The sequence below is a fragment of the Gambusia affinis genome, linkage group LG01 (genome assembly GCF_019740435.1).
Source record: "Gambusia affinis linkage group LG01, SWU_Gaff_1.0, whole genome shotgun sequence".
Lineage (NCBI taxonomy): Eukaryota > Metazoa > Chordata > Actinopteri > Cyprinodontiformes > Poeciliidae > Gambusia > Gambusia affinis.
The window spans coordinates 32,062,343-32,086,425 of record NC_057868.1 but is presented as its reverse complement, the minus strand read 5'-3'; the positions used below and the strand labels follow the sequence as shown (position 1 = coordinate 32,086,425).

Here is a 24,083-nt window from a genome sequence, read left to right as displayed (position 1 = left end):
AATTGAGCATTTTATGTTTTAGATAATTGGGTTTTTCTTTAAAGTTCTGATACATTGAGGTCGAACATCAATTTAACAACCATCAATTCAGAAGTTATCTCTGACGTAAGCAAAAGAGATCTAGCTGCAAGGAACTATTTTACTTTTTTATAAGTAAACTTTTATAATTAATTATTTTAGGTATGGATATTGGTATGGGTATTTTGTAGTGCATTCAAAGATGGCGACGGTGTACGTAGCCGAACGTTAGTGTGGTAGTCGCTTAGCTAAAATGCTAATGTAGCGTACACCAGCTAGCTGCTAATTATGGTAAACAACGCTTAAATGCTGAAGAAACAAAATTCGTCCTTTTGGAAAGAAATCCCTCCAACAACCGCCTCGTGAGTAAGAATTCTTTATTGATATCGGTATGGTTAGGTACATTTGTTAAAGAATTTATCAAATAGTTTTTTACTTTTAAGGTAGCCGTTTTCCACTGTCTCATCATAACCAATCTTTATACGTATTTTATGCTTTTTAAATAAAAGAATAACTTGATATATGCCGTGCCATAGTACGTATGTATTAATGTACGCATATTTTGTCTCAGTATTACCAATAAACCAATAAATTCCGCATTTTGTCTTTCTTTAATGAGAGGAAGTTTTGTTTAATTGGATCAACCAGCGGCGTAATGTAGGGCTCCTTAGTACGAAACCTTTAGCTCAACCATTATAAAAGTCAAGTAGCTGAAGAATTTATACTTTTGTTCACATTTTCTTATGCAACGCAGCTGTTTTACCAGCTTTTAACAAAATAGCACACGATGCTTAAGTGAAGACAAAATAATTTCTAAAGTTCTTTTAAATCTAACATCTGAAAAGACTGGTGTCTATTTGTACTTTTTTGAGTTAATATTTTGAAGAACATAATTTTGCCTCAATTTCTTACAGAATTTAGGTCCTCTCTAGCTTAGCATGTCTTGAGTTCAATTTTATTTATTCTTTTGCCTGTTCTATGCAAAATAACTCAAGATTAGGACCAAAATGTTTAATTTTAATCTCATCTAGCCAATTATCCTAACTGCATGAGCCAGCCATCATCTTGTGTCACCATGGGGCTAGTGTGGCATGACTAATATGTCTATGCACAATATCCCCACCTGAGCTGTGATTCTCTGCAGCCCCTCCAGAGTTACTATGGACCTGTTGGCCGCTTAAGACTCCTCTCACATGGGCCTCTTAAGCATTCACAGAACATCCGGACTTATACTAAAGTATTATTATTAACTGATGCAGTCCATATACTAATTTAGTGACATTTTATTTAGGGGGAGCAGAGCAAAGATGAACTGTTACAGATGCATGCCAGACTTGCAGGTTTTGAAAATGGCATAATTTTACTTCCACTTTATACTTAAGTGCTTAAGAAAATACACTGGCGTAATGGTTATTTAATTCAAAACTCTTCATACATCATCAAGTGAACACACCTCTGATGTCATCGGTTTGATTTGGAGCCAAGGTGGATGCGGGACCCAGAGTCAGGGACTGACAACTAGCTCAGAGTTTGATCTAACAGAGATGTCAGATTTTGATTACTCTCACCTTCAGCACCTCAACCAGTCGCAAGTGGAGCCTGGGCTTTCAGACGACTCTGATACCAGTCCATCCTCAGCTGTAGTAGTGGTTCAAAGTGCCACTTGTTCTACAGGGATTTCCCCCAACACGTCTAGTCAAGCCATTGACTTGTCAACTTCAACCTCAAATGATGACCACAATCTTGTAATGCCAGGGGAAAAGACTCCTGTGTTTTACGGTGAGGTTCCAAGTTTTGTGCTGGCCAGAATCAGAGGTGAAGAAAGCCCAATCAAGATGACCGTCAAAGAGGAGTTTTCCAAGAACCGATCCATATCAGCTGCAAGAGTGTGTCTGGAGAAAAGATTCAACAGCATGTGTGCCGACACCACAACGCAGCCGGATAGCCACTCTGCTGTTCTCAGCAAGTTAGTTTCAGTTATATAGTGTAATAATTTTTTTAGGATGTGTAACGCTGTTGAATTCTTATTATTTTTGCATAGTGTGCAGCAACCTTTGTTTTCCTGTTCTCTTCAGTCTTTTGACAGTATTTGAACACTCAGCAGACGCTCAAGAGGCATCCACACATCCTCAGACACAAAAGTGGGTGAAAGCTGACCGAGCAAATTCTTTTAAGCTCTCTAACTCTCATGTCGGAGGTGTTTTCGAACCGATAACCAATGTCTTTGGGCAGGTGGGATACAAATTAACATCAGCAATCAATTTAATAGATTTAGGCAGCACGTTTAATCAAACCTTAATGTTTTCTGCTGCGATTGCAGGTTATTGCACACATGGCTGAGCCCAACATACATCAGGGTTTAATAATGCCCCCCAGTTTTTCATTTAGCTTTCACCCTGAGACCTCTGTGATAAAAACCGTCTACGCTGACAGCAGTAACCCCAGAGAAGAGCAGGAGTTGATGTTCACGGAAAGTACGAGTCATTACTCTAATTAGAAACTCAGTTAATTTCTTTGTCTATTAAACTACACATCATTTTTCAAAGTTTGTGTCCCATTGCTGTTTTACACAGAGGATGTGGTGCCTCATGCTGTCTACAGAGGGCATTGCAGCAGCTTGTGCCCTGAACCTCCCAAAGCTGCTAAAACTGCTCCAAAAACATCCAAGAAGTCCAGGAGGGGCGGCTGCAAAAGAGCCCGACCTTCATTGTCACTGACCCAACGCAAGGAGAAACACAACAGCAAAGAGAGGGAGCGCAGGTGAGCCATATCAAACTGTTAGTTGAATTTCCACCTCGTATTTAAACTATTTTCTTTAGATTTAATGTTGGCTGCACACTCAATATTGCTTTCTACGATATTGCTCACAAAATCCACAACTAATGTGGATTTTGTTAATTTAATTTAAATTAATTAGTTGGATTGATTTTGACATGCTAAAAATTTTAACACAACTACATTTTTTTTGGACATAAAAAAGTTTGTGCTGGAATAGTTTCTCTTGGTTCACCAGGGGCTAATTTTTGCTTCAACTGGGGCGACTGTGACTCTGGAGACAGTAGTCATCTTGTGATAGGAAGGTTGTAGGCTCGATTCCAGCTTCCTCCTTAGCCCCAAATTGTTTACCTATCTGCATATCAGTGTATAAATGTGTGAGCGTTTGTGAGTGCAAATGGGTGAATGTGACTCTAGTGTAAAGTGCTTTGAGTGGTCAAAATGAGTGGAAATATAATATATAAGTTCAGTCCATTTACCATTCAAAAAACTGTCTGATGAGCCACTGGAAAAGACAGTTACTGTGTGCAACTTGTGCAAAACGTGTTGCAGCAGCCCAGACGTCCCCAACACGAATGTTAGCATCCTCAGTTCACTTTTCTAAAGAATGATTTTGAAACAAAAAAAAATCATAAGACTTGAATAAATTATTAAAAGATAAACATATGTAGTATGTGAATCTTAGGAAATTACTCGATAGATAACAATAAAATGCTGCTTGATTTACTGTATGTGTCTGGTGACGTGCAGGAAGAGGATCCGCTCCTGCTGTGATGAGCTGAACACCATGGTGCCATTCTGTGACTCAAACACAGACAAAGTCACAACGTTACAGTGGACCACAGCTTATCTAAGATACATCAAAAAAATGTATGGAGACAGCTTCAAGGAGGTAAGCCTGTGTAGAACATCAACTTATAAAGCCATTTTCAGGCTTTTCTTTTGTCTTGAATTTATTTCTGTTTTCAAGATATGCCTGTATGTAGACCTGTTTTACTGTAAATAGCTTTTATTTCGTTGCAGTTATGTACTCTGTGTGTAGAATTATGAAGTTTTATTTTTTTTGCTTGAAGAAAAGTGACTTCTAAAAACTGTCAGTAGTTTTAGGAGTTGATTTTGAGTCCATCTTCAACTAGAAGATGAAGATGGACTCATCATCTTCTAGCAGATGCCACCTTTCTGGCTTCTGAGTTGAAGTGGAGCTCTGTTACCTGTTACTGATCCAGCCACAGATCCGTCCATCTGATCCAATTTTCTTCTAATATTTCTTGGCCCAGTTCCACCTTGTGTGTCCTATTTAGTCATGGTCGGGTTTCAATCTTCCTTGATCTTGTCTTTTGAACCTGAACACTTTGTACTTATCGGGCCTCCATGCAGGTTGCATTTCTGGAACATAACAGCTCTGGAGTAGAATAGATGTCTAGTTGATTCGTGTTTACGTCTCTCTATTCATTTAAATTTTTCAGAACCAGTTAAGTCTATTTTTTCATGTTTGTACAGGTAAGAAAGCAAAAAAAGTATAGGTGAATGTTTTATTGAGTCCCAGGCGGTGCTAACAGTGAGGCACACTGATAAACTTCCTCTGTGATGGTGCTCCCAGTAAATGGTCAAGAAAACAGCTGAATACAGAATCTTCCAGCAAGCTGTACCTTTTGGTGATGATCAGTATATTTTTGAGCATTACGGAGAACCATGTTACAGGACCAAAATTACAATGAAGTGTCTTTAAATTAAAACTTACCTGAAGTAAAGGAAAGCAGAAGCTGACAAATTGTGATAAAGTCACAGAATAATTAAGATTGGTTGTCAATTAATAATTATCTCTATAAAGTTTGTGCATTCCCAACTTATAAGATATTGTTAATTGTTCAGTTTAGTATAAAAACGGAAAACTCCAAAAGTTATCTTCCACTTCTGAGACCTTTCTCTGATGACTGTAGGTAGGCTGAAAATAATTGAAATGAAAATTTCTTCTTTGGCAGGAGTTTCAGAAGGTCTTCAATAATGAGAGAGAGCGGTTTTTAAAGTCCAGCCCCTCTCCAGGTAAACAACCATCCAACCCAAAGAAAGACAAGACACTGAGCACTTCTCTTGCAGCTGAGCAATGATCTGCTTCACTTTTAATCCACATGTAAGACGGCACTTTAAATTGAGTCAGTAAACCGAGGGAGTCTGTAGGGCTTAACTGAAAAGTTCATTTTATGTGTTTGAAAAGTTTATGATGTAACTCTGGCTTAGAGAGTGGAAAGTTCCCTTTGTCTGATTGAGAGACGCTCAAAGATGGCAGGTTTTCTGCAGTTGCATCGTAAGACCACTAACTGTCACTTTTGTATCAGAATTGCCAAAACCAGTTCCATTCAGCTGATAAACTTTTAAAACTGTATTTCACACTAGATGGCACTCTTTTCTTTTGGAAAATGGAATATGGGAATAAGACTGCTCTCGACCCATTTTGTTTTATTAATGTGTTATTTTTATATTTTATTTAAATGTTCCGTTGTGTTACTTTTACAGCTGATGTTCTTAAACTGACAATACTCTATACGTTGTCTTTTGTATTCATATTTATGCATTTTTATATATAACCTTGGGACACTAGTGAATTAATGGAGTTATAATGAAGTGTTGGGCTCATTTGATATGTAGAGAAGAGTATTGTTTTACTGAAAAGTGGCTTTATTTGTTCTTACAACATGTCGCTGTAGCATCTTACTGTACATACAACAGTCACCCACAATAATAAATACTATTTAAAGTAATGTATATTTAATAGTTACAGCACCGGCGGTACACAGTGGATGTGGTCATTAATGATTGAAAAACCAAAAAAATAAAAATAAACTTTTTCTAATTTCTTTATGAATTTTACATGTCTGATTTATGCATCCACAATTTTTTTATCTTATTCTCTTACCTTTAGTGAATCACCTTCACTTTACAAGTTATATATTAAAAAAAACAAGCTGTAAAAAACCCCCAAAAACATTAAGTTTTTTTTGTTAGTTTTTTTGCATTATTCTACACAATTTCTGGGCACCTGGGTAATTGTTATTTTATTACTTTTACAGTACATATACAGCTCCAGCACCTTTGTCCATATTTTCCACTGTCAGTTTGTATATTGAGGTAACACCTGTGATTCACACAATAAGCCGTGTCAAGTGGGCGTTCACATCAGAGACGGTCACAGTTGTCGTGCCGATGATAATCCAAACAAATGGAGCATCGAAACATTTACAAACTTATGCCAGTTGTTATGTGACACTTTTGAGTCTCTACAGTTGTTCTCTTGTTTTCTTTTCCTTGCCTGATCTGCTTTATTTCAAAATGTTACCTGTAATCTTTTGGGTCTCTCGGTTGCTTTGGTGTTCCTGTCACTCTTGGGATGTTCCTCCATTCACACTTGTAGATGTTATTCCTCCCTTGTGATACATGTATTTAAATAAAGAGGACTTGTTGTGAACGTTCTCTTGTCATTCCTCTCCTCTTCTTGTTAACCTTCCCTCCTAAGAGCGGAGCGGTCAGGCTGCAGGAAGTCATGTTTAATTGTTTTTGGGGTTTGAGGATTTCCCAGCTGGTGACGTTCCCTGGCAGGCTGTTGTATCACAGATCCCTGGAGGACCCTGATGCCCAGTCCTACCTGCCCTGCCAGACTCTCCAGGCTCACCCGGATCTCCAGGAGACCCATCACGGCCATCTTTGACAATCCCACGTACTCCAGGAAGACCTAATGAGGACGAGAAAAGGTTTCAGAGGTCAGGTAAGTGTTAGAGGCAGTTATCCATGTGGTGATTTAAAATATCCAGCTTATACCTTGGTGTCCTTGGTCTCCAGGAGGCCCATCAATGGCTTTGCCAACAGGTCCCTTATCACCTGCCTCACCAACATCACCTGTTATATTAAAAAAAAACATTTATTTCCAGCTTTGTGTCCTCTGAAAAAAAAAAAAAAATTGTATTTGCTTATGCTGCATGTAATACCAGTTTTGTACCTATGAGTATATTTCCTTCCTAAGTAATTCCTCCCAATTCAAATCTCTCTTTCACTTAAATTTCTCTGGTAGAATTTTAACCCAGCGAAGAGGGGGAGAAATTGTGAACAATTATGTTGATTGTTTTGCTCTGCTTTAGATTTGTAGTCTGCCTGTAGTTTTAGCAATGGCAACAGTGAAAGTAAAGGAAGTCGTTCAGTCCACATTGACCATGCTTTCTAAACATTAACCGCCATCTTGTTTGGCTCAGCACTTCTCTCTTGAGGGTGTTTATTACAGCATAGCTACGTTCTGCTAACCTTCATAGCGTCAAACTCATACTTTATACAAATCACAGGCAAACGTTATGAATTGGGTAAAATTTAAAACGACAACAGAGTCCATGCCTTCAGCGACAATTGTTCAGTCCAGACCTTCTGTACGAAAGGAAGCATAAAACAAGTGTTGGGTTTTACCAGGTTAAGTAAAAACAGCTTTTGAACTGTTCTTTTTGAATTAGTGAAACAACAAACAACTTTAACTTTGAATTTCCAAAAAATATGACTTCTTTTTATAGTGTTGATGTCAGGGCCTTTTTAAAATCAGCCTGTTTCATCCATTTCAAAGCAGTTTTGGGGCGAAATAATGTTCTTGCTGGACAGTTACAAAGGGAATTGAAATATTTGGAGGTAGTTTTCTGTCTTAAATATTTCACTCAATTTGTCCAATGTAGCAGCACCACTGGCACTGAAACGATCTGCAGCATGATGCTGCCTGCATGCTGTCACTTTGTTACGCTGTTCAATAACAGTCCAGGAATCGTAAACATTCAAGCCCATCATAAACAGTCAAGACAGTTTAACATTATTGGATGCCGATAATGGATGACACAAAATGCTTCCGGAGAAAAAATTTACGGTCAGACAAGACGATGTTTGATTTATTTGGCGACATTGATGAGGCATGTGGAGAGGAGTCCAGGTGAGGACTCGTTTTGTGTACTTTGTTAGAAACTGTATAATTTCTCGTACCTCTGGGACCTGGATCTCCAAGTTCTCCTGGCAGGCCTCTGTATCCTGGTGGTCCACGGGTCCCTGGATGCCCAACTGAACCAGCAACCCCTTGCTTTCCTGGGGGACCCGCGGGGCCGGGCCGGCCCACTGTTCCTGGGGCCAGGGGCCTCCGCAGGTTGGCCGCTAGCTGTGCAATCTGGTCTGGATGACGGAGGACACCATAAGGTAAGCTCTGGTAAATGTGTGGATCGTGATTGGAGAACAGGTTTAAGATTTCTCACCATCGATCATGGAACCACACAGCTCTCTGATGTGCTGCTCACTTGCTAGTTTACCCTGAAAGACAAGAAGCCATTTATGAAACGTGATCTAAAGTCAGACGATAAAATTAGAGCCGTTTGTTATAACAGTCCTACTCACAGGTACACCGGTCTTTCCTGCGATTCCTGGCAGACCCTGTTCCCCTTGGAAACCCATCGGTCCCGGTTTTCCTGGAGGCCCCCTGGCCCCGATCTCGCCTTGTGGACCTGTCACACCTTTAGGCCCCAGTTCACCTCTCTTTCCTGACTGTGGTTAGCAGGATTTATCAGTTTAATTGCTCAGTATGTTTTGCAGAAACAAGTAATCTTTTGTCCAAACTCCTAAAAACCTCCCTGAGATTTAATCGCTGACTAAACACCACCAGGAAAACAAACTGGGCCTGTTGAGACAGTGCGGGGGTGGGTTCATATGGACTCTTCTAGCCTGATAATTACTCCAAAGAGCACAGCAAACAGTAAGTGAGACTAAGGGAGTGAAGCTCATCAGCGCTGTGTCGCTAATTACACAAATTGTGCTGCAGCTTAGTGTGACTTGTCTTTCCCTCATGGCGATAGCAGCAAACAGGCCAATAAAGCTAAAGCTGCAGTGACAATCTCTAAATAATCCCATTAAACCGGGAATGTGCCGTCATGTGCCGTGACTTTGACGTGCGGGCAAAAACTGCTCAGAGTGAGGCGACATTTTTAATGTTTGGAGAAGGAACAGACGCAGAGGGAGTTTGGAGCAAACTTGCACTGCTAATTACACCCACACAGCATCTGAAGTATGTTTGGCAGACACAAACTGTATTTGGAGAGACACTTTGAAGGCTGAGGTTCTGTAAATGTAGGACAGGGGAATCTGATTAATTATCTTACCTCTCCTTTCTGTCCAACTGGCCCAAACGGACCCTGAAAATAGATAAACACCTTAGTTGTTCAAGCATTTAGTTTCAAATCAGAGTCAGACGAACAAGGCAGATACATTTCAGTATATTGTCAATAAGTTAATTTATTTCACTTATTTATATATTTTCAGAGAGTTCTGTTAGTTTTGGTGATCATTGGGTAACAAGTAATACAAACCTAGGATTCAGTTTCTCAGATATCTAAAATATTACATAAAAAGACAATTAAAATAAGAATTTAAAGTCAGAAATGCCATCCTACTGAAAGGCTTTTCCAGACAAAATACTTGATTGTGGCTCCTTTTGCTTGAATTACTGCATTCAGCCTGTCTCACTGCGGATGATTTAAGGAAGTCCAGGTTGACAATACTCCAAAGCAATCACAAAAATACCATGATCATTGGTACTTTTGGCAGTGTGGGCTGGTGCTAGGCCTGCTGGAAAATGAAATCAGCATCTCCATAAATCTTGTCAGTAGAGGGAAGCAGTAAGTGCTCTGAAATGTCCAAGCAGACTTGATAAAACAGATTGGACCAAGACCAGCAGAAGACATGGTTCCCCAAATCCTCACTGAATGTGAAAGCTTCACACTGGACTTGACACAACTTGAATCATTTTCCTCTCTGCTCTTTCTTCAGACTCTGAGGTTGATTTCTGAATGACATGCAGAGAGGACTTTGCCCCATTGAACATCAGTGTCTTTCTCTTTTTGAAAGTGATAACCGAGGGCCAACCAAAAGACGGTCGAGGAGAGCGCCACATTTTAGTCCAGGTTCAGTTTATCCTGAAAGTAACACTAAAGCACAGAAGTTGAAACCAACTAACTCTCCTTTGTCCTGAGGCTGAAGTGAATGCAGAAAACCTCACTGGAAGTCTGTGAATTTCACCCATTAGCTTCTTCTTCTCCCAAACTCTTCTTTTTTTCCTTCAACATTACTGCTAGGTCATGAAATTAGAAATTTAATTTTTTTATTCTCTAGCATCTGAAAATCAAACGGATACTAGAGAAGCTTCAAGGTTTTAATCCGTTTAAATCTTGTAGAAAAATGCCTCCCATTTTTTTCTAAGTTTTATTGAGTAGTGTGCTGTTTGTTTTATTAGTATTCAAATTTTATTTGATATTGATATCAAAGTTCAATGGAAAGCTATGATTTATGCTTCAGATAAAAATGTATTGATAAGTTAAGAGTTTTATTTTAGTTTTAGCAGAGTTTTGCTGTAACATGCAGCTGATAGGTACTAAAAAACGTTAATTTCAGATTATGGCAGATTTTTAGATTAGGACAAAATACTCACAGGTTCTCCATTTTCTCCTGGTAAGCCATCACTTCCTGCCACGCCCTAAAAAAGGAGAATTTGTTGCTTAAAAGCTGCTTAAAGCATCATATGTTCATTAACATGGTAGAACAATAACATGTTCTATCAGAAAAAGGTTTTGGGTGACTTACTATGTCTCCCTTTGCTCCAGAAGCTCCAACTGGACCCTAAAGAGGTGGGAAATGGAGACGGAGTCAATATATAAGAGACATGCAGAGAATTTGTTGCTGTGACAGCAGGAGGGGAGCGAGGTGGGCTGGTTGAGGGGAACCTGGACGGACATAAAGGGCGGCTTTGTTCTGTCTTCGGGTTCTGAACAGGAAGCCTCCTTGTGTCTCTACGTTCTCCTGGCTGCAGGCTGCACTTTTAACTGATCAGGATGAACGACCTGGCTACTACCTCGTATGATCACAGACATCTATGTAGTGTTTGTGTGGAGGTATTGTTTCCAAACTTTCAAATTTCTTCAAACATTTTGATTAACTCCAACCTAACAGAACCACTAGGGATATCACGTAAGGCTTGTTTAACTTATTTTCATTTAAATCATTTCAAACAAGCTGTTAAAAGAAAACTACGCATATTCAAGGCTTAGCTGGACCCATTTTACTGCAGGAACTCACTCTGTCACCAAACTCCCCACGGAGTCCTGTTGGACCTGGAAGGCCTGGGTCGCCCAAGGCTCCTTTGACGCCCTGCAGCAGATTTCACACACACACAGATTCAGGAACTTCACCATAACATATTAATACCTTTAAAAAAAACAAAAAACATAATAATTTGTGATTTCATGTTGCTGACCTGGAAGCCTTTTACTCCCAGAGGCCCAGAATTGCCAACTGGTCCGATTCCTCCCTGTTAGGAAGAGACATAATCATGTGATCCTACTAGACTATTTATGAGGCTATTTCAATTCAGAGAACAGGAATTAAGCAAACTGATGCCGTCGCTGTGAAAGATTTTTTATGCAGCACAGCGTGTAATACGTTTTTTTTTTTTCTCCTGAAGACTAACTTGAGACAAAAGCTTTTCTGTGTAAAAGCTTTTGTATCCCTTTATTTAATGGAGAATAAAGTGATAAATCAGAGAACAATGAATTGATTATGTACTTACTAAGTCATGATTTTCTTTTCTGGTTCCTGCATGTATTCCTCCATTTCTAATTAACTCTACTCAGGTACATTTGCAATTTTTTTAAATTGCTTTCGCAGCATGCAAATAGCTGCAGAAGCCAACTGTTTGTTGTTAATCTGATATTTGAACATTAGTGCCTCATGTTATTTCCATTATCTGCACTTATCAAGCACTCAGACACACAAACTGGAGTAGACATCAGTTTATTTTAACATGTTGGAAAATATTTAACAGTTTAGGGTCATGGTTGTCTTAAGTGATCATATTACTATATGACTGGTCAGCAGTTTATAGTGAGAGTATTTAACTTACAGCCACTCCTCTGGGACCTGCTATCCCCCTGTTTCCTGGAACGCCAATTTCACCCTGAAGAAAACAGGTTGAGGACAAGTTAGAAGATCCCTGATCTAGTGCGCATCTAGAGGTCATGTGACTCTGCGGAGCGGTTGATAACCCTCCCAAACAATCCCATCAGATACATACAGGAATACCTGGCTCTCCAGAGGGTCCTTGCTCCCCATTCTTCCCTGGATCACCCTGGGATAAAAAGAAGTGAGGATAAACATCTCATCTTCAAACTTCTGAACTTGAGGTTCTGACAGTTTTCTTGTCAAAATACTCACAATTTGTCCTTTTGACCCCTTAGCTCCAGCTTTTCCAGGCAAACCCTTGAAAAGAAAAGAGAGGATATTAAAACTTACAGCAGTTTCTAATCCGTCAAGAACTCTGGTTTTCAGAAATGACACAAAAATGATACATTCTAGTATATTAACTAGAAATTACAAGTTGCATATAACAATGTCTAAAGGATGATTCTTAAAGACATCATTGAATGCAACTTGCAACTTCTCCTTGCCACATTTTAGTAAATATTTATATATAGTTACCAATATATATATATAGTTTTTTAGTAAACATTATTTCAAGTGAGCAAAAAATTGAGTCCTGCTGTATATCAGCACATTTTAGTCGACATAATTACCAAACTCTGGCGCTGAATGGAGAATAAAGTGATAAATCAGAGAATAATGAATTGATTATGTACTTACAGGAAGTCCATTTGGTCCTTTCTCTCCAACTACTCCATGGCGTCCAGGATCACCCTGTGAGCAGAGAGAAAAACCTTCTGACCTCTCGGCTCTCTGCTTATGCAGAAGAATATTCCCGGATGAGGAGGTCCAGCTCACCTTCTCGCCATCCAACCCCGGCGTTCCATCTTTCCCATCTCGTCCAGGTATACCCTGTAAAAATCATCAGATATGACCCTCAGATATCTAAATGTGCATCACACATTCAATTTCTCCTAATGTGAACTTACAGGCTCCCCTTTGGGTCCTGCTCCACCCACTGCTCCTTTGGGACCAATTTTGCCCTGATAAAAAATACATAACATGGACATTATTAACTAGAAGGAAAATGTGTCTTATTTAAATGTTGATCTGCTGAAAAAACTGAGCTGAAGCAGAAAATGTTGTTGAAGAGAGCAAATAATTAAAAATATAGTAGTAGAGACTGCATACATTGAAGAATACTAGCACATTGGATGCAGTTTAATCTGATCAGTACATATTCAGATGTATTATAAGAACATTTCTATTTTAAAATAGTGCTTCAATAAAATTTTGTAGGTTTAAAGCTTAATAAATGTGTTTAAAAGTGTTTCAAACTTTGTAATATTTAATATTAAGAACTAAAACCTGTTATGGTAGAAATGACATGGTAACAAAAGAGCTGAATGTTTTCATATGTGAATGATTGAAACAGCGCAAAGATTGCAGAAGAACTCCGGGGACAAAAGGGAACATGATCAAACTAATAGCTTGGTGCTTTACAGCATCAACACAGTGATTGTGTGTCATATAGATGAAAAATCAAAGTTCTTGTATGTTGACTTACAATCTCTCCTTTAGGTCCCTTGAACCCCTGCGGTCCTTTTTCCCCAACGTCGCCCTGCAGACATCAGATGAAACACACCCAGCTATGCTTTGACCAGCCATCCATTCTCACTGTGAACTACCAACAAACACAGTCACTGTGATAAAAAAATGAAACAAACTAGGAGTGACTCACTGTCTTTCCGATAATTCCAGCTATACCAGGTTTGCCTCTGAAACCTGGGAAACCCTGGAGACAAACAGAGGAAGCTGAAGTCAAACAAAGCCTCCAGACCTGTCTGATTCTTGTAGAGGGGCTGACAGTGAAAATGAGGCAGGAAGGAGGGATCCTGCTTTAAGGATGCTTACTCTGTCCCCTGCAGATCCCATTGAGCCTTGTAGACCCCTCAGACCACGAGGGCCCTGAAACACACCATGAATGAACCATGAAAACAGGCATTGAGGATTAAATAGTTGATAAAATTTGGTATAATTTTCTAGTAATGAGACAAATTCTCACCTGCAGACCAACAGTTCCTGGAACACCCGGCTGTCCCGGTGGACCAGAATCCCCCTGGAGACGACAGCGAACACTTAAAACCACCATCAGGTAAGTCTCATAAATAACAGCTGATTTACTTGTCTCACATGTTCAGTTCACCTTCTCTCCATTTTTTCCAGGCTCTCCCTTGTCTCCTTTGTGTCCAGTGTGTCCCTTTGAGGTGAAGCATGAATAGGAAGAAGCAGGTTAGTTGACTTGGAGCAGCAGTGTTTAAATCCAAACACCTAGAAATAAATTGCTGGAGCAATTCATACAAAGCAAACTTACAGCCGCTGTACGCAACTCAAAACAAAAGCAATCGGGGTCCTACATAAAGTGGGAAATTGGGAACATGCAATTTTATTAGATTTTAAATAAACTGAAATTATGCAACCTTGTAAAATTCAAAGCTTTACAATTTATGTTCAAAGAAAGAAACTGTCAACTTTCACATAATATTAAAAAAAATGTGTTGACACAAAGAGGGCGGTTATAATTTAAAGCTCCTTATTATGCTTCCTTGTACAGGCTGGATAGATCGAAACATAGCACGTTCTTTACATTTTTTGCACAAAATTATTCTTGGACAATAAGTTTCTATTTTGCTCAGATCTGCCTATTTGTAGCTCCTTTCAGAATGAGCTGTTTTAAGGCCTCTTGTCACTTTAAATCCAAAGAATCTGCTGCCAAATCATCGTTTACACACGCACATAAAAATGGTTGCAAACAGATGCGCAAATATACAACTGATTTGAAAAGCAGAAGTAGAGCCTCCTCCACAAAAAAACAAGAAAGCAGCAAGTGGTTTCTGCATGCTAGGTCAACAACAAAACACTTGGTTTTCCAGTAGCCATTATACAGCAGTAAAACTAGCTGACCAAACATTTTGAAGCTCTGCTTGGGTTGCTTGGTAATGCGCTGGGCTTCACTGGGGCTGCTAGGTAACACATTGGCCTCAGGTGGCGTTGCTAGGTGAGTACCTGCTGATTTGTGACGTTGCATTCTGGCTCTTTCCAGACACCAAAAAAACATAAACTTATAGGCAAAAACCAGGTTGGTAGGTTTTTTTTAAAGAATCTTGGCTGCTTCTAGAAGCAGTAGAAACACAAATGGAAGTTTGAAAACGTTCAAAAAGAATTTTCATATATCAGTATGTGAGGCAACTCTATGGAATGGACTAAATTATGGGCTCAAACATAAAAATACAAATATAAACCAGCTTAGAAAACGGTGCAAAAATGAACTGATTAGAGCATATGTTGATGAATAGGCATCTCAAAGGCCAAAAATTCTGCTGTTGATGCTAATAATGTGCATTAATTGTACAGTCAATGATGGGAATGTGAGGTTTATGCGTCATTTAACGTGGAAATACTTTAAGAGTTTAACTGGAGTGGTACGTTTATGGATGAGAGGGTGAGAAAATAATAGCATCTTTTATCTTCTACCGGCTCCTTTTTGAAAAAATTTGTCAAATTGCATGTCAATTGGCATTACTGTTTTTATTGTCTATTTGAAATAAATGATTAAGCAAACTTTTTACCTTGAATCCTGGCATCCCGGGTGGGCCGGGGGGACCAGGAGGACAGATAGCAGGACACTGAAGACGACAGAGACATGATGCATTCTCAGTTAGAAAAACACATATTCAGAATACAGAATTTGAGGTGTGCAGTGCAGACATCTTACCAGAAGGTCACCATTAAGATCTTGAAGAGAGCCAGGAAGCCCCTGATGGAGGGAAAATCGCACAGATCACATCTATTTCATTTCCTGCATCAGTGTATTGTTTGGTTCCCATTTAGCCACCAGCTGGAAGCAGCAGCTATAATGTGCTGCTGGAATAATGTGATGATAACTGCACTTACCGGGGGTCCATCAGGGCCAGGAGGTCCTGGAAGTCCTGGAAGACCCTCTAGACCCTAACAGATTATAAAGGCACGTTTTCAGCAGCTCTGATTAAAACATAAAAGTCCTGAATCTTTATCTTCCACTCAACCTGATTTAACCTCACTTTGGTGCAAAGCTTAAAGTCCACCTCTAAAATAAATCTTACAGTGACATTCAGTAGTTTGACACATTAAAACCGATTTACAGTGCCTTGCAAAAATATTCAAACCCTTCCATTGCAGCTGCAGATGAATATTCAGGATCACTCTCCTGAATATACTCTCCTACGACCAATTTTTAACGATGCACTGAAATTAAAATTTGGGCCGATGTCCGATATTTACCAAAATTATATACATTATATGAATTTTATTAGCCTCCAAAATTCTGAGCTCCATCACTATCAATGTCATATGACCAATCTCCTTCCCCCCATTAAGAAACAAATGGCAGCAAGACAGAAATAAATATCAGTTATTAATATCAGCACAGTTTTATTTATCAAACAGATACTGATATGTTAAGCGATGACTAATATCAACCGTTACCAATGTATTATTATGCATCTCCACCAAGATTCAGGTCTTTAGCCTTTAGCAAGTTTTTCTGTCAGAGGCAGCCTGTTCATTTTTCTTCTCTGTCTCTGCTGTTGTGAAGTTAAAGCCTAAACGTTGTCCTGTCAGTGATTCTTCAACCTAAGCTGTGAATCTCTGCAGTTCCTCCAGAGTTACCAAGAAGTTCTGATTGACGCTCTACTGGCTCTTGGACAGACATGTTTTAGTCGGCTTGTAGTTGCACCATAATTTGATTTTTAAGAAGATTGTTTGATTGATATGTTTAAAGCTTGGGATGACCTAACCCTGTTTTAAACTTCTCCACAACTTGATGTGTTTCTTTCCCTTAATGAAGCTGACTATTGACTAATGTTCCCTGACAAACCTCTAAGACTTTCACAGAACAGATATCTTTATACTACTCTGTTTACTTATCTGATTTCTGCTTAGAGGCATCAGATTAATGGAGGTTAAATGCATATCACACCTCAGGTTTCTATTTGCAAAAAAATCTGTAAGCGATGTACCCTCTTCCATCCTTTTCACATTTGTGCATTGATTTATGTTGGCCTATTACTTTAAATCCAATTATAACGTATTGATAGTGTGAAAAAGATCAGATTTATACATTTGTAAAGCATTATAACAATCACTTTTCTGCACCTTTACACTGAAAATAGCCTCTTGTTTACTAGAAATCCTTCCAGAGAGAATGGAGGTTAATTATAACCTTCTGAAATATTGTTAACTATATATATGAGACGGACTCACTGCTGCTCCCTGGGGTCCGACTCCGCCCGGCAACCCATTGGTCCCAGGTAATCCCTACAAACAAAAGTGTTTGTGTTGACGGCATCAGAGTGCAACAAACACAAGCTCCCAGGGTGCAATCAGAAAACATAACAACATTGTTTGAAAGGAAATGTTCACTCACTGGGGCTCCTGGTCTCCCCCTGCCCTACGGAAGACACAAGAAGACAAATTAAGTCACACCAGGAACCGGGATTTTACTGACAAAAACAACATCCGTTTTATGGTTTTTACCCTACAGCTAAAGTGTTTTGAATTTCAGTGGAGGTTTTTTGTTATAAATTAGATGTCAGCTTCAGATACTGAAGGGGAAACAGCATCATGTGTGTCCTCTTCATCTGGTGGCGTGTTTAGTGATGATGGTTTTCACAGCATGAACGTATCCAGTGTTTCCCTGTAGCAGCTTCATGCAGGGTTACTCGAAGAGAAACATCTGCTGTAGGTGTAAAGTGCATGTGATTGCTTACAGGAGGTCCAGGTGGTCCCGGAGGTCCAGCTTCACCCTGTAGCCAACAAGAGAAAGTCACTGACAAACCCAGTTGGTTTACGGTAAAAACTGCAAAAATTAGCACCATAAGTGCTCATATGAAGCAGTGAATGGTCTGAGGCAGCCAGTCTTTTCCTCTGTTGGTTCTTAAAATCTTAAATTTTTAGTGATTTTCTGCATAACACTGATAACTAAAGGAATGAAGCCTTTTCAGGAGGCAGTTGGATCTGGATCTAGTTACGTTTGGTTGAGTCCATCATTTTTCTCTTCCAAAAAGAAAACAACAAAAAAACAACCAGTGTTAATATCAGGGTTTGTGCTTCTGTTTTTGCATGTTTCTCCAATAAATTTTAGGGTTTTATTGTTAAATTCCCTGTTTTTGTGTGTTTATATCTTTCAATCCAGATCCTTGGATGTTTTTTTTCTTTTAGAGTAGCTTTATAAATATCTTTTTTTTTTTCACTCCTTCTATACAAGACGTCCTCTTAATACATGACATTTTTTTAGCCATTCAGCAGTAGACTTGCTGGTGTGATCTGGGAAATCATCCTGCTGAATAATCTGAGAGAATTTGAATTTAAAGTCACAAACTGATGGCTGGATTTTCTTCTGCAGGGTTTCCTGATGTCTGGCAGGAAGCAGATCTCATTGTCCTCCAGATCCTGAAGCTGCAAAGCAGTCCAACGCACTACAATCGTCACGTTTGACTGTAGGTCTGATGTTCTTTTCCTGAAATGCTTTGTGTTTTCTAATAGTTGAATCATGAACATTGACTTTAACTAAAGCAAATGAGGCCTGCAGCGCTCTAGACGTTGATCTGGGGTCTTTGTGACCTTGTGGATGAGCTGTTGAAGCTCTCTTGGAGACATTTTGGTCGACTGTTCACTCCCGAGAATGTGTCGCATCTGTCCCATTGTTCTCCATTTTGGATAATGGTTCTCATAGTGGTTCACTCTAAAACCTTAGAAATGACTTTATAATCCTTTCCAGACTCATACCTGTCAATTACTTTGTTTCCCCATCTGCTCTTGAATTTGTGTAGATTGAGACATGATATGTTGCTCTAGCCTACTTCATGTCGGACTGTTTCTGTTTAGGTGGCAAAAATTTTGACTTTGTGTGATTAAAAGGAAATGTGATTAAAACAATCAGTTTTTAGTTTAATCACAGGAAAGGAATCATTTTGACATTGACGGTTCAGATACTTTATTTTTACCACCACATATATCATGTGTTTGATAATCTGAGACGTTAAAGTGTGACCAAAAAAACAAAACAAACAAAGAAGAAGAAATATGTAAGGAGGCAAAAACCTTTTCATACCACTTTACATAAATGTACGTAGACTACGTACATTTAGTGTTTTCACAAAATAATAATTTTAGGTGAAAAATTATGGAATTACTGAAATACAAGTTTGTTAGCTGTATCCTAGCTTAGCTTGAGGTTAGCACAGCCCACTTAAATGAGTGAAAAGGTTTACAAAAAGCTATGATTGTCATTGTAGTGTGTTAAGAATAAGGGGGATTCTGGTTGAAAGTAGAAATAGTCAAATGAACTCATCACACTTTTACTAGTTTCTGTTGATTTGAACATTTTCTCTGCAAATAGGATTAGAAATTTAAAAACTGCTGGGTTAGACTTATTAACATATTACCTAACTTAATTTCCAATAACTTGCCATATTTTGAAGGCCTTTCTGTTCTTCATTTTGGATGAAAACTTAAAATAAATGTTCAACAGCATTTATTTTGCATCTAATTCAGATAAATCTGTGTTGCATCCAAACTTTGCGTTACCCTTAATCACTCAGAGCCAGCCGTCACAGTGTGGTTATCTGTGTAATTAGCGACGCGAGTTAAAGCCGGCTTCCTCATTAAGTCTGCTAATTAGCTGGGAGGGGGCAGTAGTCACTGATTCTCTGATATTTCATAAGTCTGATGAATTGTGAAAATTACAAGTCTTGTTAAATTACAGGATGTTGTCTTAATGACCATTTAGAGTTTATGGGGTGTTTCCTTTAGAAAAGCAGTTCATATCTTCTACTTTTTTTTTTTTTTTTGCGAAAAATGGGTCAGATTCCAGGCCGGATTAGGGAGAAGCAGAAAATTTTACCTCATCCTGATCCCTCATTAAAAATATTCCTAACCAAGAAGTTGAGCCAATTAGACAAATTTATGGTGACAGAGAGCGGAGGCCTCGTGCCTGTTAAAACCTCTGGGTTTAACAGAACCAGAACAACCTGCTGGGTCCTGGTGGATCCTGATGGTTGCTGACTTCAGCTGGTTGACGCAGGAAAGGGTAAAATCTGCTAATGGAACCTTAAAACATGCGAGAGGTTCAGAAGATGCACTCACTGCTTCCCCTGGGGGTCCGTCTCTGCCAGCAGGACCATCAGGACCGGTCAAGCCCTAGAGATGAACAACAGCATCATTACTTGTTCCTCTTTTTAGATAAACTCAACAACCTACAGCTTCCTTGTGTAAGGTTGATATTTCTGTAAGGCCTGGGGATTTTGGACCCTTACATCAATTCCTGGAAGTCCTGGCAGACCTGGTTTTCCTGGTCCTCCTGGTATTCCTGCTTTCCCTTTTGGGCCCTGCAAACGATCCAAGAGGAATTTAATAAAGTCTTTTCCAGGCAGATTAATGTGTACATTTTCAAAATGCAAGCAAAAAAAGGGTTTTTGTGTGCAGCTGAATGATCCTCAGAACTTTAAAAAAAGTGCTATTTGTCACTTTGTTTTAGTTTACTGCTGCAACATAGGCAGAATTTAGAGATGAACAACATAGAGATCAAATTTATTATATTTTGAAGTATTTAATACAATAACAATTAAAAGAATCTCTTTTAGAGAGGCAACGTGAGTACAACTGCATCATTAAGCAGTTGGCAGCTGTTGCGTCCAATCAAATCTTCATATATGTTATTGATGGATTGCAGTGACTCAGCACTGTTGCCCTGTAGCAGGAAGGTTCATGGTCTTTTTGCATGGAGTTTGCAGGTCCTGCCCTGCGATGAACTTTGACCTGTCCAGCTTGGACCTGCCTGTCCTAATGACTACATGTAGAATCTAGACAATGGATGATAATTGCAAATGCTTGAACCATTTGTGGTAGAAACAGTTTCAAACAGCGACAATGTCAGCCAGTTGTTTTGAGTTGTACAAATGCTATCAGTTTGTCAGAGTAATTATACTACACTGTACTTTTAACTTCTACTTGTCTAATGATATTTTTAAGTATTGCGACTCAGGTACTGTTTCAGGCGGGTCCTTCACCTCTAGTAACGTCACTCAATGACAAACAGATTCTTTAACTTAAAATGCCCCATTTCATGTCAAAGTGGGGTTTCTTGTTTCTACACAAGCTTCTTGTTCTAATTTGATTTCCTATTTAAAAAGTCTCTGCTACTTGGAGGTCAGGTTAAAGGTGTATATTGTCACTGGTAGTAATTTGCATTATTTTGACGTACCGACATCGTAATTATTGGTTTCAGATGCTTTATGTTGTGGAAAAGTGAAACTGCAACCAGTTTGTGTTCGACCTGAATTTGTTCATTTGTAATTATTTATTCTTTATTTTAGTTTGTATTATACCAGATCATTGTAGCATCAGATGCTACTAGCAAACACTTCAGTACTTCTGCAACCTTTTAACCAAATATGTTTTTTACTCTTACTTGTTTCGATAACTTTTTACGTTTCCTTGAGGAAAATATATTAAGTGGTTTTTTGACTACGCTGTCACCTCATCTTCGAGTTTATTGTTAACGCATTAAATCACATGATAAATTTGTTCCCTGTAATAATAAATAATAATATAATTGGCCCTTCTTAACATAATCTCCTGGAGAAATGGCAACTTTTCTTTGTATTAAGACTAATCTCTACACACTCTTAAAATCAATAACTTTTTTATATTTACATCATGGCTGCATTAATAGGATTCATGGTGTAAAACTGTAAAAATGCTCAGATTTAAGGAAAATCTGGAAAAAAAAACGCCCTTGAATAGTTTTTAAAAATGATTTTAACTTATTGCAAAGGGACATGAAAATGTTACATCTCTAAATAAAACCGTTTGTGTCCCTCCAGTTTGTCGTAATGACTGGATTACTTACAGCTTTCCCTGGCAACCCAGGAGGTCCCGGTTTCCCCTGACAACAAGAAGAAAAAAAAAAAAAAAAAGGTTAGAAAGTTAAATTTCTCTTACAGCATTTTCAGTGTTAAACAAATGACTTCCTCTCAGGTGTACAGCTTCCCAGCTGTTGGCTGCATCTTAATCATCCATAACCCAAGCTGGGAGCATCAACTGCTGCACTGTTTAGTGTTTAACTTCTCTACCAGCGGAGAACAAACGGCTCCAAGCAGAAGCGATGCGGACTGGGTCACATGTTCAGACCCTCGGTGCGGTTTGAAGGAGGTGCGAGCTGAAACCCTAGATGCTCTCACAGGGCTGGAGAATGTATGAATGGGTCCTCTGTGTGCCCAATGTTTACCCGAGACATAAAAATATTCAGAGCCAAAATGGGATGAAATGTTTTGATATCGGTGGCATTTAAAAAGCAAACAAAAAGCAAATTATATAGTTAAAAACACAACGGGAGCAAAATCACATCTAAAGGCTTGGAATAATAAAGATTAAGGATGAGTACTTTAGTGTATTTCGCTAAGCTTATGCAATAAAATGAAACTATTTAACCAAGATTCACAGTTCTTAAGCAAGAATAATAGCCCAGACTTTTGAGACACACCTTTAAGCCCTGCCTACCTAAATCCAACAAGTAATCGTTTAATAAACGCAGGTGGAGTAGCAGGAGTAGTCAAACTGATGAAATGTTTCATTTTTTTAGACATTGTACTCCATTTACTCCTTTTCCTTTCAGAAGCAACTTGAATCTAAAATTAAAAATGCACCCTGAGAAAATGTTTTAATTTGTATGCATATGGAGGCCACTGATAACGAAGAGGGGGTTTCACACTAAATCCAAACGTCTGCAGTCGTTATACAACATACAAAATAAATAACTAAACATTGGTCATTGAGGTTTGATTAAAAACAATTACAAGTGTGAGAGTGGTTAGCCAGTTTGAGGCATAGAGAGAACAGCAAATATGCCTTCGCTTGTGCCACAGAATCACACATAATGTAAGAACTGCAGAGTCTTTCTGAGGCAGAAGTTTGTTCCTGTTTTTCCAATAGTTTAATGAGATCCAGTTAGTCTGATCAGGTCTTGTTTTTTACAGTCCAGTTCCAGACAAACTCCAAGAGCACATCTAGTTCTTTGGTCAACTCACATCAGTGCCGTCCCTTCCTGGTTGTCCTGGCGGTCCTTGTGGCCCTTGGATTCCTCTGGGGCCAGTCCTCTGCAAGATAAAACACAATATAACTGGAGGCTTGTGCCTGAAATCCTTGTAAGGACCACAAAAAATAAAATAAAGTCTGGACAGGATAGGCAAATGTTATCATGTCAAAGCTCTCAACAAGACGAGTTCAATTCAAATCCAGGAATATAAAATCAAATAAATCCCAATACAAAGCAACAAAACACAGAGAAAATTATTCAGAGAATACAAATAGATCATGCTTTAAACCTCCTGTGTTGATAGTATTTTACAATAAAATATCAGTGTTTCTTTTGCTCAGACTATTGAATAAATGGACCTCTTTGAAGACTTTGCAGAACTGAGCTGCTGAATGAACAGAGGCTGCATTGTGTGCACTGATCTCCCGTCTGCACATTCCACAGGTTCAGGGGAAACATTTACCTCCGACTGCTGCAGCTACAGAGCAACCAGTTCACATTTACTCATTAGATGAACAGGTACGTGGTTTAAAACTGCAAAAGTGCTCAATACACAGAATAGTAACTGTACTTTCATTGAGATTTTTTCTGAATTTGAATTTAATTGAACGCAGAGAGTGCAGGTAAATACATAATCGTTACAAGAAAGCAGAAATGTAACAATAAGGCCTTTGAGTACGTAATCGTCCTCACAACATGAGGAAACCATCATCGCACTAAGAAGCGCAGCAGGTGTGTGCAGCGGCTGCTCGACGAGCCTTACCTGGGCAGAGGAGGACGACAGCAGCTGGCACAGGAAGAGCACCCAAAGAGCTGAGAACACCGTCATCGTCCGCGCTCGTCCTCACAACCCAGAGTTTAATGGAAAAGAGGTCAAATCCTCTGGACTCTTCTCCTTCCCCCCCCAGCAGCGGAGCCTTCCTTCACCTGACGGCGCGCAGCTCCTGAATGGCTTTTCTCTTTGCTCCCAGATAAACCCGAGCCTCCAGCTCCGGCTGTCCGCACACAGGGGAGAGGGAAGCAGAGGAGGGGGGCGCCCAGCTTGGACTCCCAAGAAAGTGGGCTGAGCTAAACATGTTAAAAACATCAACCGACCAATCAGAAAGTGGCCAAAAATAAACGGAATGAGGAAATTTCATTTTGTCAGGTCTCAACCATAAACTTCAAGCTACTTTGTTTGGATTTC

At 39.2% G+C, this 24,083-nt stretch overlaps 2 protein-coding genes across 2 annotated transcripts; one reads left to right on the top strand and one right to left on the bottom strand.

The window, feature by feature from the left end:
* The first annotated feature begins 891 nt into the window (after nucleotides 1–891).
* On the top strand, nucleotides 892–5,656 carry LOC122829363 (transcription factor-like 5 protein). Its single transcript, XM_044113853.1, has 6 exons — nucleotides 892–1,984; nucleotides 2,094–2,250; nucleotides 2,339–2,492; nucleotides 2,592–2,778; nucleotides 3,544–3,685; nucleotides 4,776–5,656. The coding sequence occupies exons 1-6, from the start codon at nucleotides 1,563–1,565 to the stop codon at nucleotides 4,899–4,901; spliced, it is 1,188 nt and encodes a 395-aa protein (XP_043969788.1). The 5' UTR covers nucleotides 892–1,562; the 3' UTR covers nucleotides 4,902–5,656.
* Nucleotides 5,657–5,686: 30 nt separating this feature from the next.
* On the bottom strand, nucleotides 5,687–23,959 carry col9a3 (collagen, type IX, alpha 3). Its single transcript, XM_044113841.1, has 32 exons — nucleotides 23,661–23,959; nucleotides 22,890–22,958; nucleotides 21,713–21,748; nucleotides 20,118–20,189; nucleotides 19,948–20,001; nucleotides 17,571–17,606; nucleotides 17,228–17,251; nucleotides 17,065–17,118; nucleotides 15,718–15,771; nucleotides 15,539–15,580; nucleotides 15,393–15,449; nucleotides 13,970–14,023; nucleotides 13,829–13,882; nucleotides 13,678–13,731; nucleotides 13,505–13,558; nucleotides 13,331–13,384; nucleotides 12,753–12,806; nucleotides 12,622–12,675; nucleotides 12,484–12,537; nucleotides 12,058–12,102; nucleotides 11,918–11,971; nucleotides 11,747–11,800; nucleotides 11,102–11,155; nucleotides 10,924–10,995; nucleotides 10,432–10,467; nucleotides 10,280–10,324; nucleotides 8,955–8,987; nucleotides 8,197–8,343; nucleotides 8,058–8,112; nucleotides 7,795–7,977; nucleotides 6,607–6,684; nucleotides 5,687–6,520 (listed from the first exon to the last, which is right to left on the bottom strand). The coding sequence occupies exons 1-32, from the start codon at nucleotides 23,724–23,726 to the stop codon at nucleotides 6,336–6,338; spliced, it is 2,037 nt and encodes a 678-aa protein (XP_043969776.1). The 5' UTR covers nucleotides 23,727–23,959; the 3' UTR covers nucleotides 5,687–6,335.
* Nucleotides 23,960–24,083: the final 124 nt, after the last annotated feature.